The following is a 12,386-nucleotide window of genomic DNA, read 5'->3' on the forward strand; positions in this document are numbered from 1 at the left end:
TTGTTGAAGCTCCGAGCAGCTAGACCAGACCAAGGGGATTCTCACGTAACACCTGGTTGTGGCAGACTTATGGTTCATTTCATAGGGGAGTGGGACAGGAGCATGCAGCTGCCCAAGGGGTTTCCAAATGGGACCCATAGCTGTTTCGCCGTGTGATGGGTGCGGCAACCATGCTGTAACAGTGCGTGTCCCCAACCTGAAGTGACCTGTTGCACACCTAATGAAGGCTGCCGAGCCGAAACATTGTCTTTTACCTTCTTTCCTTTTCAATGCAGAAATAACCGTTAAACCAGATGCAGCCGCTCACTAACTCCACAGCAGTTTAGAAATTTTTATTTAGTACTTCTGTTGATCGGTGCGTGTGTTTCTTAATTTTTCATAATAGACCCCCTTTTGTTAATTGTTTGCCATCGTCTGCACGTTTCTCATGTTCACGTAGCTACAACACCCCTTTTAAATTCACCGGGTAGAGTGAAAACATCACACATGTACACTCACATTTAAAGCACTGCAATGACAGCCACCTTGCCTCCAAGACCGATTCAGTACAGAAGCTTCCAATTTGCCAAATGCTGTGCCTTGTAAAAATATAAATGTATACTTGGATGTCTACATTTCAATATGCTGTGAAGAGACAATAAAAATAAGACGTTGTACACAACCTAAATGTATTTCAGCACACTGATCTATTGCGGCATTGCTCATCCATTTCTTCACAGTCAGCAGGTAAGTTGTTCACTTTCAGATTTCAATAAGTGCTGTCTAACTGAACTAAAGGGTTAAGGTTCATCACAAGTAATAAAATCAAATCCCAAAACACTTTAAAACTTTAACCACAGGAAATCCTTTATTTCAAGAATCTTGCTATTCTCATGATCACTATAATGTTTAATAGGTTGTGTCATTTTTGCATACTCTGGGTGTACTCCAATAGTCCAAGCCAAGACTACTGCATCATATTCTAACCTTGTAATTTTCAGTTAAAATAGTCATGAAAGACTTGGCAGACTAAATGAAGTAACCCTGAATACAGCACTCATCCAGCATTTGCAAGTTGTCCAATGTGCCTCGCTCTAGTGTTACGTTAACATGAGACAGAAAAAAAAGGAACGCATAGTTTTGATAAATCATTTACGCCGGTACTCTAATCATTACACACAAAGTGCATTTCTTTTGCGTTTCACCTACTACGACGACAGTCTGCATTAGACATGCGCATTCCTTATATAAAAATAAAATGCTACAGAGACACACTGCTGCAGGTCTGCCGGGTACCAATTAGAGGATGACGCAGGGAGGTCGGCTCTTGGTGATCTTCTCTACTGCCTCTCCAGCATCCGCCTTCTGAAGGGCCTCCATGATCTATTTTTAATAGCATGAAGACAAAACAAAAAGCATTATTAAGGCGATGAAAGATGAGCTGCAAAAATTATATATGTAAAAGAAAACTAATGATTTTGCTTTTATTTGAAAATGCCACAACACTTCTATGATGAAAGATGACACCGTAAAGACAGCATTTATGTCCTTACCTGACAGCTATATAGAGGCGGAAAAGAAGATAAAAAGACGCTGGCAAATAGCCCCACGAGAGTCCGCGACTACTTTCACTATTCCCTACTGTGCATGAACGAGATTAGCATTATGAGATGGAAGGTACTTACATCATCCTCATAAGGAAAGCCACTAGTTTCAAGCTTGGAGAAGACAAGCTGCCCATTTATGACTATTTCAAAGCTGCCTGGAGAAAAAAAAAAAAAAAAAAAAAATATCTTTTCTTTCTTTAACATTCTAGACCAGGGTGGGCAATGTTAGTCCTGGAGAGCCACAGTGGCTGCAGGTTTTTGTTCCAACCAAGTTCCTTAATGAGAAAACAAATTACCGCTGATGAAACATTTATTGCTTAAGTGACATTTTGATGCTTCATGGCTTCTTATTAGGAACTAGCAAAATTCCCACGAAGTACTGCCTTAATTTTTATTAAGAAGAAAATTAAACCTTTTTAAACTGAGAGAAAATATACCAATAATTATTTGTTAAGGATCTCTTTGTATGCCACGTTGTCAGTTCGGCCCTCCAGTTGTAATATGACCAAGCTGTGCGCTGAGCTTACTCTTGAGCATGCAGCGTACAGTTGGCCATATGAACAGTAATCTTGTTTCAAATCTCACAGCTTGGATTGCTGCTGTCATAATCGGTTTGAGTTTCATGGTTTGTTTCAATTACGACAGTATTTGTAGGACTTGTGTTGAAGAGACATTCGGCATCTGTCAAGCATTGTAAGTATACAACCAGTTTCATCGATAACTTCACATCCAGCTTTTGAGAGTTTAAACATTCATAAACATCAAAGTGTCCACTACTGAAATCGTCACCTGTGAATCTAAGATGTTTAAGAGGCATTGGCAGTTGTCCAAAGGTGTAAAATATTTGGCCATTTCGGTACACTTGAAAGCGACAACCGAACAATTCAGCGGCAGCCATCAACTCACATGCAGAACCATAGGTGAAGGGCTTAAGCATTTCACTCTTCTAGTGCTCCTGTGTAGTATAATTATCTCCTGTACCGTCATCAGTCCACACCTTGAACCTGTCCCAGTCATTCAATACATAAGACACAATGTTCCTCCGGATATCAAGAGTGAGCCTGATATGGCCGTGCAATATGTAACAAAGAGAATGGAAAAGGCAGGTGCCATCTCTGGGCATGGAAACCACTCGGTAAGTGACAGTTCTTTGATCGATGGTGATCACCTCGATAGACATGTTAATGGGGGTACGGTGGGAATGATAAAGGAAATGGGTACCTGAACAATGTAAAGTAAGTCTAAAATACCTACACAATAACTATAATCGTAATAAATGAACAATAAAAAAGCGGAGAAGCCGTGGATTAAATATAAAGGATGCGGTTATCAGCAAGGAGACGTGAGTCCTGTGGCGAAGCAAGGAAGGGAATGTAGAGACTGGAGCGACAGACGGCCTTATATAGGCAGGCAGCCAACAACGTGGGAGGCACTGGGATGGGGGACCCAATGCCATCTCACACGGTGACCGAGCTGCAGGCTATGGACGTATATATGTACGTAAGTAGGAATCAGTTAGCGTTGGGAACCCACATACCAAATTTCTTGAAGATGGGCCCATAAGTAACAAAGACCGTTGAAAAGTTCAATATGGCGGCCAACAGTGGCATCATACCACCGAAATAAGTACGTACATTGGTTTCGGTTAGCGCAGGGAAGCCGCCTACCAAATTTCATGAAAATGGGGCTAAAAATAAGAAAGTTTAACATGGCGGACGTTGTCGACCGTTATGACCGTTACGTGTAGAATTTCGAAATGAAACAGCTTAACTTTTGTAAGTAAGCTGTAAGGAATGAGCCTTCCAAATTTCAGCCTTCTACCTACACGGGAAGTTGGAGAATTAGTGATGAGTCAGTCAGTCAGTGAGTAAGTGAGGGCTTTGCCTTTTATTAGTATAGATAACATGTAAATGACAAAGCAGCTAGCAGTTCTCCATCCAGTTTGTTTTCATTTACATCTGTGTGTGTTCATCACGCACGGTTTGATTTAATAAAACATGTAACAGAAAATGTGACAGACTGAAAATTATCTGTTTTAGGCTTCAAATCATTAGGATATCCTAGAAGAGTAAAAAAAAAAAAATAAAAATCTACAATATAAGAACCTTGCACCTCATTTAATTTTATGGCTCGATAGTCTGCAGTGCGAGACTGACAAGGATTGGTTTCTAATTAAGCAGTTGGGTTGGAATGAAAACCTGCAGCCACTGCGGCTCTCCAGGACCGAGTTTGCCCACCCCTGCTCTAGACAGACTGAACACAACATGAAGGTTCTGTTTGACAAGTCACATGTATTTGCTTTTTTTTTTTGTATACTGTATTAATCCCCAAGGGGAATTGTCTTTTCGCATGACCTTTGGAGATCAGAGCGTAGGGACAGCCATTGTGCAGCGTCCCTGGAGCAAGTTTCAGGTTAGGCATCTTGCTCAAGCAGCCACACCTTCCTTCTTCCAGATAAAATGTTCGCTTTGAACTCCTGGGAGAGCAAGGAGCACACATCTGAAGCACAGAGAGCTTCTTACTCTCAAAGGCCTTTAGTGTCATGTCCTACCTAACTCTCCCAAGAGGAACAAAGTGCCCCAAAATACTCAAATAAAATGAATAATTACTGCTATAAAAAAATACATAAATGAATAAATAAAATACCTGATCTGCCAACAGCACCGTGCACTTCCGCATCAGGGAACTCAGCCAAGATGACACCAGCCAGCTCCCGATAGCGGGGCTCATACCCTCAGGAGCCACTGCAAGAGACAAACGTCAGAGTACTTCACTTGTTTTCTCACACTAAGAGGAGACATTTGTTTGAGGAGAAATTCACAAGTTGAAACAGCCTAGCGGCATAACACAAGAATGTATAACAGAATCCAAGACTGATACTGTAGGCAGTTGGGTAGCAGAACTGCCGTCCACCTTTTTTTTTTTTTTAACACTTCTTTAAAGCAATTTAACACGAGTATATCATTCCCATATTGAAGCTCTAAATTGAGTTATTTTTAGGGGCTCACACTGTAGCAAGGCCACATAGATTAAACTTCCTCCTGGTTTTCTTCTTTCTGACCATCACCAAAATATTGTACAGTAATTTGAGGCGCATGGAGGAAGTTATACAGGTGTTAGTTGTGCTACACGCCGAAGTAGTTCACGGAGATCTCAGCATTAACGTATGCAGTGCCTAGGTCTCTGTTACATGTCATTTGGTATAGGATTTGTAAAAGCAGTGTTAATGTTTGTGGTGTGCCATCTGTTGGAATGACAGTGACATCACAACCAGCAGACACACACAGACACTTATACTTTTATTATGGCAGACTAGCTGTGCTACCCGTCTAAGCAACTAACGTGGGCCTCAGAGTTAACGTCTGCAGTGCACCATCCATTGGAATGTATTTTGTAATGCACGTAATAATAAAATGGCAAAAATCTAATAAAGTGACTGAGCCTTCACGTGTCACGAGGTCAGCTGTACGTTCATTACAGCTAGAGACAGAGTCCTTACATGGAGTACTAAAGGCGACAGCCATTTGGTATCACTCTCATAGGACTTATGTGAAGGGGGTCCTATACGGAATAATGCAGGGTGACTGGCAATGGGCATCACTTGAAACTTTGTCTGGATAGGAACTTTGTGTGTGTCAATCATAAAGTGTCGGAGCAGACCAATCTAGTAACGTACCTGTAAATCTCACAGATTATACGAGAATACAAAGGGTAGCCTCACGGACTTCAAACTGTGCACATAAAAAAAAATGAAAAGGCTATGGAGTCAGCGTTCAGATCTGGTGCCTCTGCCCCCATTTTGGGATCTGAATTCTGGTCCAGCCAACTACCTGGAGAAGCATAAAGCAAGATATGCCTCAGTGGGGCTACGTTACCTTTTTTACGCTCTAGGACCTTTATAAGGCTTTGTTTCCAGATGTGCATGAGAGTTTAAAGAGAAGCATACATGCAGTATATTGTGATCTCACAAAACTGGAACGATCTTTCATAAAAGATAGGGGCAAGCAAGTCACACAAAAATTATCCAATTTAAAAAGTTACTTGCAACAGTCAATTCTATAAAAATAAAAAAAAAAATAAAAAAGCCATCTGACATATTCATTTCTTTTTGACCTTGTTCAAGGCCCTTAACCTGCTATTGCTTTGTCCTGGGTATGACGTTAATCTGCATCCAGCCATGCAAGTAGGTCTCGAAAGTTGCAGGGAAAATGTTGGGGTTGCTGGCAGGATTGCCTTGCAATGTGCTGAGGTGTCACCCGCTGCACTCGCGTCCCAATCCAGGTGGTTCATCGTGTGGTGAGTGTGGCAAAGTGCCATCAGCCAGGTAGGCTCCCAACCTTTGCTCAGAACCAGGAAAATTCAGAGAAACATGCTACAACATTAATATGCACTCACTGAGAATATTATTAGGAACCCCTGAACTACCATGCAATCAGCCAATCATATTTCAGCAGCACAATGCATTAAATGCATACATGCAGATAGAGGTCAGGAGCTTCAGTTAATGTTCACATCAAATACCAGAATGGGGTCAAAATGTGGTCTCTGCGATTTTGACCGTGGCATTATTTCTGGTGCCAGATGGGTTGCCTTGAGTTTTTCTGTAACTGCTCATCTCTTGGGATTTTCACACACACACCAGTCACCTAGAGTCAATGAGCAGCAGTTCTGTAGAAGAGAACACCTTGTTGATGAGAAAGGTCAGAAAGCCTGGTCTGATGTATCTCAATTTCTGTTGAGGCACACATATGGTATTACCGGATGAGAATTGGGCACCAACAGCATGAATCCATACACCCAACCTGCCTTGTCTCAACAGTCCAGGATGGTGGTGGTGTAAAAGTGGCAGGAACGTTTTCTTAGCACACTTTGGGCCTGTTGACCCCAATCAGCCAACGCTTAAAAGCCGCAGTATATCCGAGCATTGTTGCCGACCATGTGCATCACTTCATTGCCACAATTTAGCCATCTTTTAATGGCGACCTCCAGCATGATCATGACAAGGCGCGGAGTATGCTTCCACCCCAGTCACCGGATCGGGGTTCAGTCGAACACCTTTGTGTTGTGGTAGAAGAGGACAGTCGCAGCACGAGTGCAGCTGACAAATCTGCAGAAACTGCGCAATGCACTCGTATCTCAAAGGAATGTGTCCACCATCTTGATAACAAAGAATGAGGCTGTTTTGAGATCAAAAGAAGGCCCCACTCAGTATGAAGAGAGTGCTGCTAACAATGTGTTCAGGGAATGTATATATGCATTTTTCGTATATGTTGTAAAAGGCCATTCTGTTTCAATCTCCATGGCATACCGGGTCGCGATTTAGTAGCGAACACATTACCCCGATCCAGATGTATAGGGTGGCCCAGGTCTAATTATGTAATTTTCATTACGCTATAACTGATTTAGTTTATTACATTGAAAATCCCGGGCCATCGAGAAATGTGCGAACTGACGACATGAAGAATCGTCTTCGCGCCGAACTGGAATCGTCCCCACATCAATCAAAGTCATCCAGATGATCTGGAACTGCATAATTAGATCTGAGCCACCCTGTAGAATTCCTGAAACGGCAGATCAAGGTGTGAACGGGCCAGACCAGGTTGCGTATTCTACAATGCGACAGTAGTGCCATTAATGTTAAACAACCGAAAAAAAGACAACGAAGAATGTGCTTAACAGTGGGTTAACCAAGTCACTACAACACCTGTAATACATCGCAAAACATCCATCTTTACTTGTATTTACTCGCCGAATCTGCATTTATTTTTTCGCTTAGCTGCTTTAGGCTATTAAGGGCGTAGCCTGCCTCGATGGCACTTGGCGAAGAAAGAAGCTCTGCTAAAAAGTCTTCTCCTAGTTCGACGAGATTTCCCATTTCCATGTATTCCTGACGACTAATTTGTGGAACTGTGCCATTTAACCCACAATGAGTAGGAGTAACAAAATCCTGCACGTTAAGAATAATAATAAGAGCCGTACAATATCCGAAACCTGGCAAGAGGCGGCGCACAGAGCTGAGAGGAGTCCTCTGCGATGCAAAAGCTTACAAGAACAGGAATGATAAACTGTTGCAGTCTGCATTCTTTACTTCCCACCTTTCGGATAAACAGGTTAAGTATCCCTGATTTGCTTAACAATACGGAGCGTGAAGTTAAAAGTAATACTGTATCAAAGCACAGCAGATCCCACTGAGCGCTCAAGCATTTAAAGATTTGGACGTGTCCAACAGTAATGTACTGGCATTGTCTATGATAATCACATCGGTTGTCTTGAAAAGTTAATAGAAATAAAAATAAATGTCACTCACCAGTATTCCACATTTACCTTCAGCACCATCCTGCTCGACAAATCGTGCAACGCTCCAGTTCCTGTAGAATTTGGATCACGTGAGTTGTTTTACATACGATTGTAAGGTAGCCGCGAAGGGACATTCAGCGTGTTAATCTATTTGGCGCCCGTTTAAATGTTTGAACTGCGCAGCTACAGACTCCATGCGTTTTCGCAGCTAGTTTTTAGTTGCCTTTTTTCGAAAGCTGGTGCGATTACCCAGAAAGTCTGGATCGTTTAAGTTGATGTTAACACGCCAATAGCTCTCGAATGCGGACTAAAATAATCGCTGCGTGACTCTTTGGAAAAAAGCGGTCTCGTTGGAGTACATTGCGAATCCTCGAGCAGGGCTGCCAAATGTGCCGTTTTCACGCTAAATTGGGCTAATTTTGTTAACGTTATGAGGGTAAAGTTTTTGATTTGGCCATATGTTTTTGTACTATTTCGTCAACTTTAGCTTATTGGGCTTGACCCATGGCGCCGTTATACGAGTTTTCAGCATTCAATGGGCTGGAAATAGTTCCAGAATCTAGAAACCCTGTCCAGAGCGGTTCGAATGAGGTGTGAATGTGATCCGACACGTTGCCATCTAGCTACAGAAATTACTGGAAATTAACATGCTGGGTTAAATGACCGAAGTCAGTGCGCAGCCTTGTTAAGGAGCTAACACACCCAGCATCTCTGTAGGGGTCTTAATTGGTGCTTGGTGCTGTGGTAGTCAGGCTAAGTGTCTTCTGCAGGTAAATAGGGAATTCCATTCATAGTATAATGAATCGAAGGTTAACATGGATCATTACATACAAGTAAAAGATAAACATATGCACATAGGTACAAATGTGACACAATCTGCAAAAAAACAATTACCCAGCAATCCTAGCACCTGATCAGCTGTTGTCTTGACTGTATACTTAAGGTCTTCCTTGTGCTGAAACGTGAACCATCATCCCAATCTGGGGTGGCATGCTCTCTGGACCAGGTTTTCTTCAATGACCTTTCTGTATTTTGGGTACTTTCATCCTTTCTTAACTTCTGATCGTGTCCCTGTCCCTGCTGCCACCATGCTTCACTGCAGAGATGGTATTAGGCAGGTGATGAGCAGTGCTTGATCTTTGCCAGACATAGTGCTTGGAGATCTGCCAAACAGTTCAATGTTTGTCTCATCAAACCAGAGAATCTTTCTTGTCCCGCTCTCAAAATCCTTTTAATGCCATCATATAACTTGCAAGTGGTTTCTGTCTGGTTCCTCTGCTATAAACATCTGATTGTTGGAGTGCTGCTGAGGTTCTCATCCTTCCAAAAGGTTCTTCTGTCTCAGTAGTGGACTTCTGAATTCTGTCAGACGATTGCATACTTGGTCAGCATTGTCCTCAATTTGGCTGGACAACCAACTCTAGAAAGAATCCTGGTGCTTCCAAACGTCTTCCATTTCATAATTATTGAGGCCACTATGGTTCTGGGAACACTCAAAGCTTTATAAATGGTGTTGTCCCCCTTTGCCCAGATCTGTGCCTCACCACGATTTGATTTTAGAGGTTTGCAGAGAGTTCCATGGATTTCATGACTTGTTTTTTGTCCTGGAATGCACTGTGAATTGTTGGACCTTATATACAGATGGTACATGTGTGCCTTTTTGAACAATGTCCAGTCAATTCAGTTTGCCAAAGATGGACCCCAAATCAAGTTCTACACACATCTTAAGAACGAGAATTACGGCAAACAGGATGCAACTGACTATTGGGAGTGCCACAGCAAGCTCGTGTACACACAATTCTATAGAATTTACCTCTCTAAATCACAATCTGTAAATGTGCATGAATGCACCATGAATCCCACCCAGAAACAACCATACATGGACGGTGCTAATCATCCTCATACATATGTAGTTACGATACTGTAGACCTTGGTAAAGCAGCATCCCACATGACATTTTGAGACATATTGAGCTTAACATGGTACTGAAGCGCAGGGTTGGGGAAAGGCATAAGGCAACAGCAGCTTGGCAGGTCACCACATCCCCTGGCACACGTAATGACATGATTGCTGTTACAATGAATTGTCAGGTCATATGAAACACAAAAGGTTTCTCCAGTTCCCTTACCAACAAGTCAGCCATCACATATAGCAGCACCGTGAGCATGTCCTCTGCTAGCACAACTTTGCTTCTAAGTAAATAAATCATTGGTTGACCCTGACTGCTGAGTCACAATGCTTTTCAGTCTCATCTTGGCATATCAGATGTCTTGACTATTAATGGAATGTAACTGCTTACAGTTAAGAAAAGCAGCGTCATTCTTGCTAGGTGACTTTATTAAGCTGTGAGTACTGTCATAGTCCAGACATCATTTTTCTGCAAGACTCTAAAAGCTTGTTCCCTTCAAATATGACAATCTGTATAGTTTCAAGCAGTTCCAAACAAGCCATGTTGTGTCAAACCATTATATATCCTGTTGGGCATGAAATGTATAGCTTTCTGCACACAAGGAGTAAATCACATATGTTTTTGTTGTGTTTTGGTTTTTAAGAAGTCCTGAGAAGTGACAACAGGTAGCCGATATAAGGTTTGGGAGCATGTACTGGTACAGCACATTGCCATACCCACCACATGACGAAACAGCTTGATATCCTGGTTGTAAACCCCACAGTCAGACATGTGGACCAGTCTCACCTTCTGGAAATGATCATCTATCTGCCACAGCCAGGTATTACATTGGGGTCCCCTTGGCCTTGACCAGCCACTTGGGTCTTTAGCAATTAGTATCCTGCGAGCCAGATCACCCGTGATCCAGGGAATTGCGCCACATGGCCATAGTGCTGTAATTGATGCTCCCTCAAAATGCAGGTAAAGTGCCTCATTCGGGACTCCATGAGCAACCTCTTGTTCAACACAACGTCAAACCAGCCTTACCCAAGGATTCTCCAAAGAGACACAGTACCAAAGGAGTCCAGTCTCCGTCTCAGGTCACTGGATAGCATCCATGTCTCACAACCATATAGCAAAACAGGAAGCACCAGGACTCTAAAGACCTCATCATTTTGCAGATATCGGGAGCTCCACACACCCCTTTTCAGCAACCTAATGACCCCACCCCATATGCTCTCCCAATTTGTCTACTGACTTCATAGGATGAGTCAAAAGAGACACGAATGTCGCTGCCAAGGTAAGTAAACCTCTCGATGTGGCCAACATTCACTCTCAGACAGACACACGGCTGATGGCTGTGCCCAAGAGGTCATTAAAGGCCTGTATCTTGGTTTTTATTCAGGACACTTGCAAGCCCTAATATACAGACTCCTCGCTCAGTCTCCTGAGAGCCCGATCAGAGCTTCCACCGACTCCACGAAAATCACAGCATCATTGGCAAAGTCAAGATTGGTGAATCTCTCTTCATCAGCAGATGCCCCACAGCCAGTGGACCCCACGACCCTGCCCAACACCCAGTCCATGAAAGCATTGAACACAATAGGAGCAGAACACATCCCTGATGAACCCCAGAATCAACTGGGAAAAACGCAGAAGTTCTGCCTCCACTGTGCACCAACACTCATAGTACCATACCAGTGCACAAGCCGGCCATCACATCCAGTAACTTTGGGGGGATATAAAGAATATATATTAGCCAATATAAACTGACAAAAAATCAAAAAGGTGCTTTAGTGCACATACACAGCATTGGCCCTTTTAAAATGGAACTAAAATCTAGTCTGACCTTCATATTCATCACTTTTGGGCTTTAATATGTTAGTCCTATCAACACACATTAAGATATGAATTATTATATTTAGAAGCTGTCATTTAACTGGTTTGGCTTAACTTCTCTAATTGATCAAGGGTGTCATCATTTCCCAGTTTCTTCAAAATGTTGCATACAGATGGCTCAGAGTTGCCAGGAAAACAGTTCCATCATGTTTTCTTTTAGAAATCCCAGCTTTTACTTGTAAAGTGGTATAGGCATATTTCAAATCTCTTTTTGTGCGTACACAAGTTTTACCTTTATAAGTAACATGACAGTTATAACTGAATACTAACCTTCACCTATTCTATTTCTCCTCTCGGTACTCAAATGTGGCACTTGGTGCCACGGCCCACCTGCTAAGTTGTTTTGCCTGCCTGTGGTAAAGTCATCCCTGATGGAGGATCACAGCAATCATGGGAAAGAGGGGTCCTTTCATTGGATTGGCTGGCCCAGCACTGTTTTAGCCGTGGAATGGCCAAATGGGGGAGGCAGCTTGATGGATGAGGTCTCCAGGACTCTAAAAATATCCAAATCTTATTATATGATATCATCTACTGTTAAATTCTGCTCCGTACTTCTAAAGTTTTTATTTTTATGCCGTATTGAGGATTTATTCTGTTCTGTGTATTGTATTGTATTGTATTGTATTGACCCCCTTCTTTTGACACCCACTGCACACCCAACCTACCTGGAAAGGGGTCTCTCTTTGAATTGCCTTTCCCAAGGTTTCTTCCATTTT

The 12,386-nt window shown here is 42.4% G+C and overlaps 1 protein-coding gene across 1 annotated transcript; it reads right to left on the reverse strand.

The window, feature by feature from the left end:
* Positions 1–820: 820 nt before the first annotated feature.
* selenow2a (selenoprotein W, 2a) lies at positions 821–8,002 on the reverse strand. The gene is made up of 4 exons (XM_039740339.1): positions 7,894–8,002; positions 4,233–4,330; positions 1,665–1,741; positions 821–1,362 (listed from the first exon to the last, which is right to left on the reverse strand). The coding sequence occupies exons 1-4, from the start codon at positions 7,920–7,922 to the stop codon at positions 1,279–1,281; spliced, it is 288 nt and encodes a 95-aa protein (XP_039596273.1). The 5' UTR covers positions 7,923–8,002; the 3' UTR covers positions 821–1,278.
* Positions 8,003–12,386: the final 4,384 nt, after the last annotated feature.

The sequence above is a fragment of the Polypterus senegalus genome, chromosome 17 (assembly GCF_016835505.1).
Source record: "Polypterus senegalus isolate Bchr_013 chromosome 17, ASM1683550v1, whole genome shotgun sequence".
Taxonomy (NCBI): domain Eukaryota; kingdom Metazoa; phylum Chordata; class Cladistia; order Polypteriformes; family Polypteridae; genus Polypterus; species Polypterus senegalus.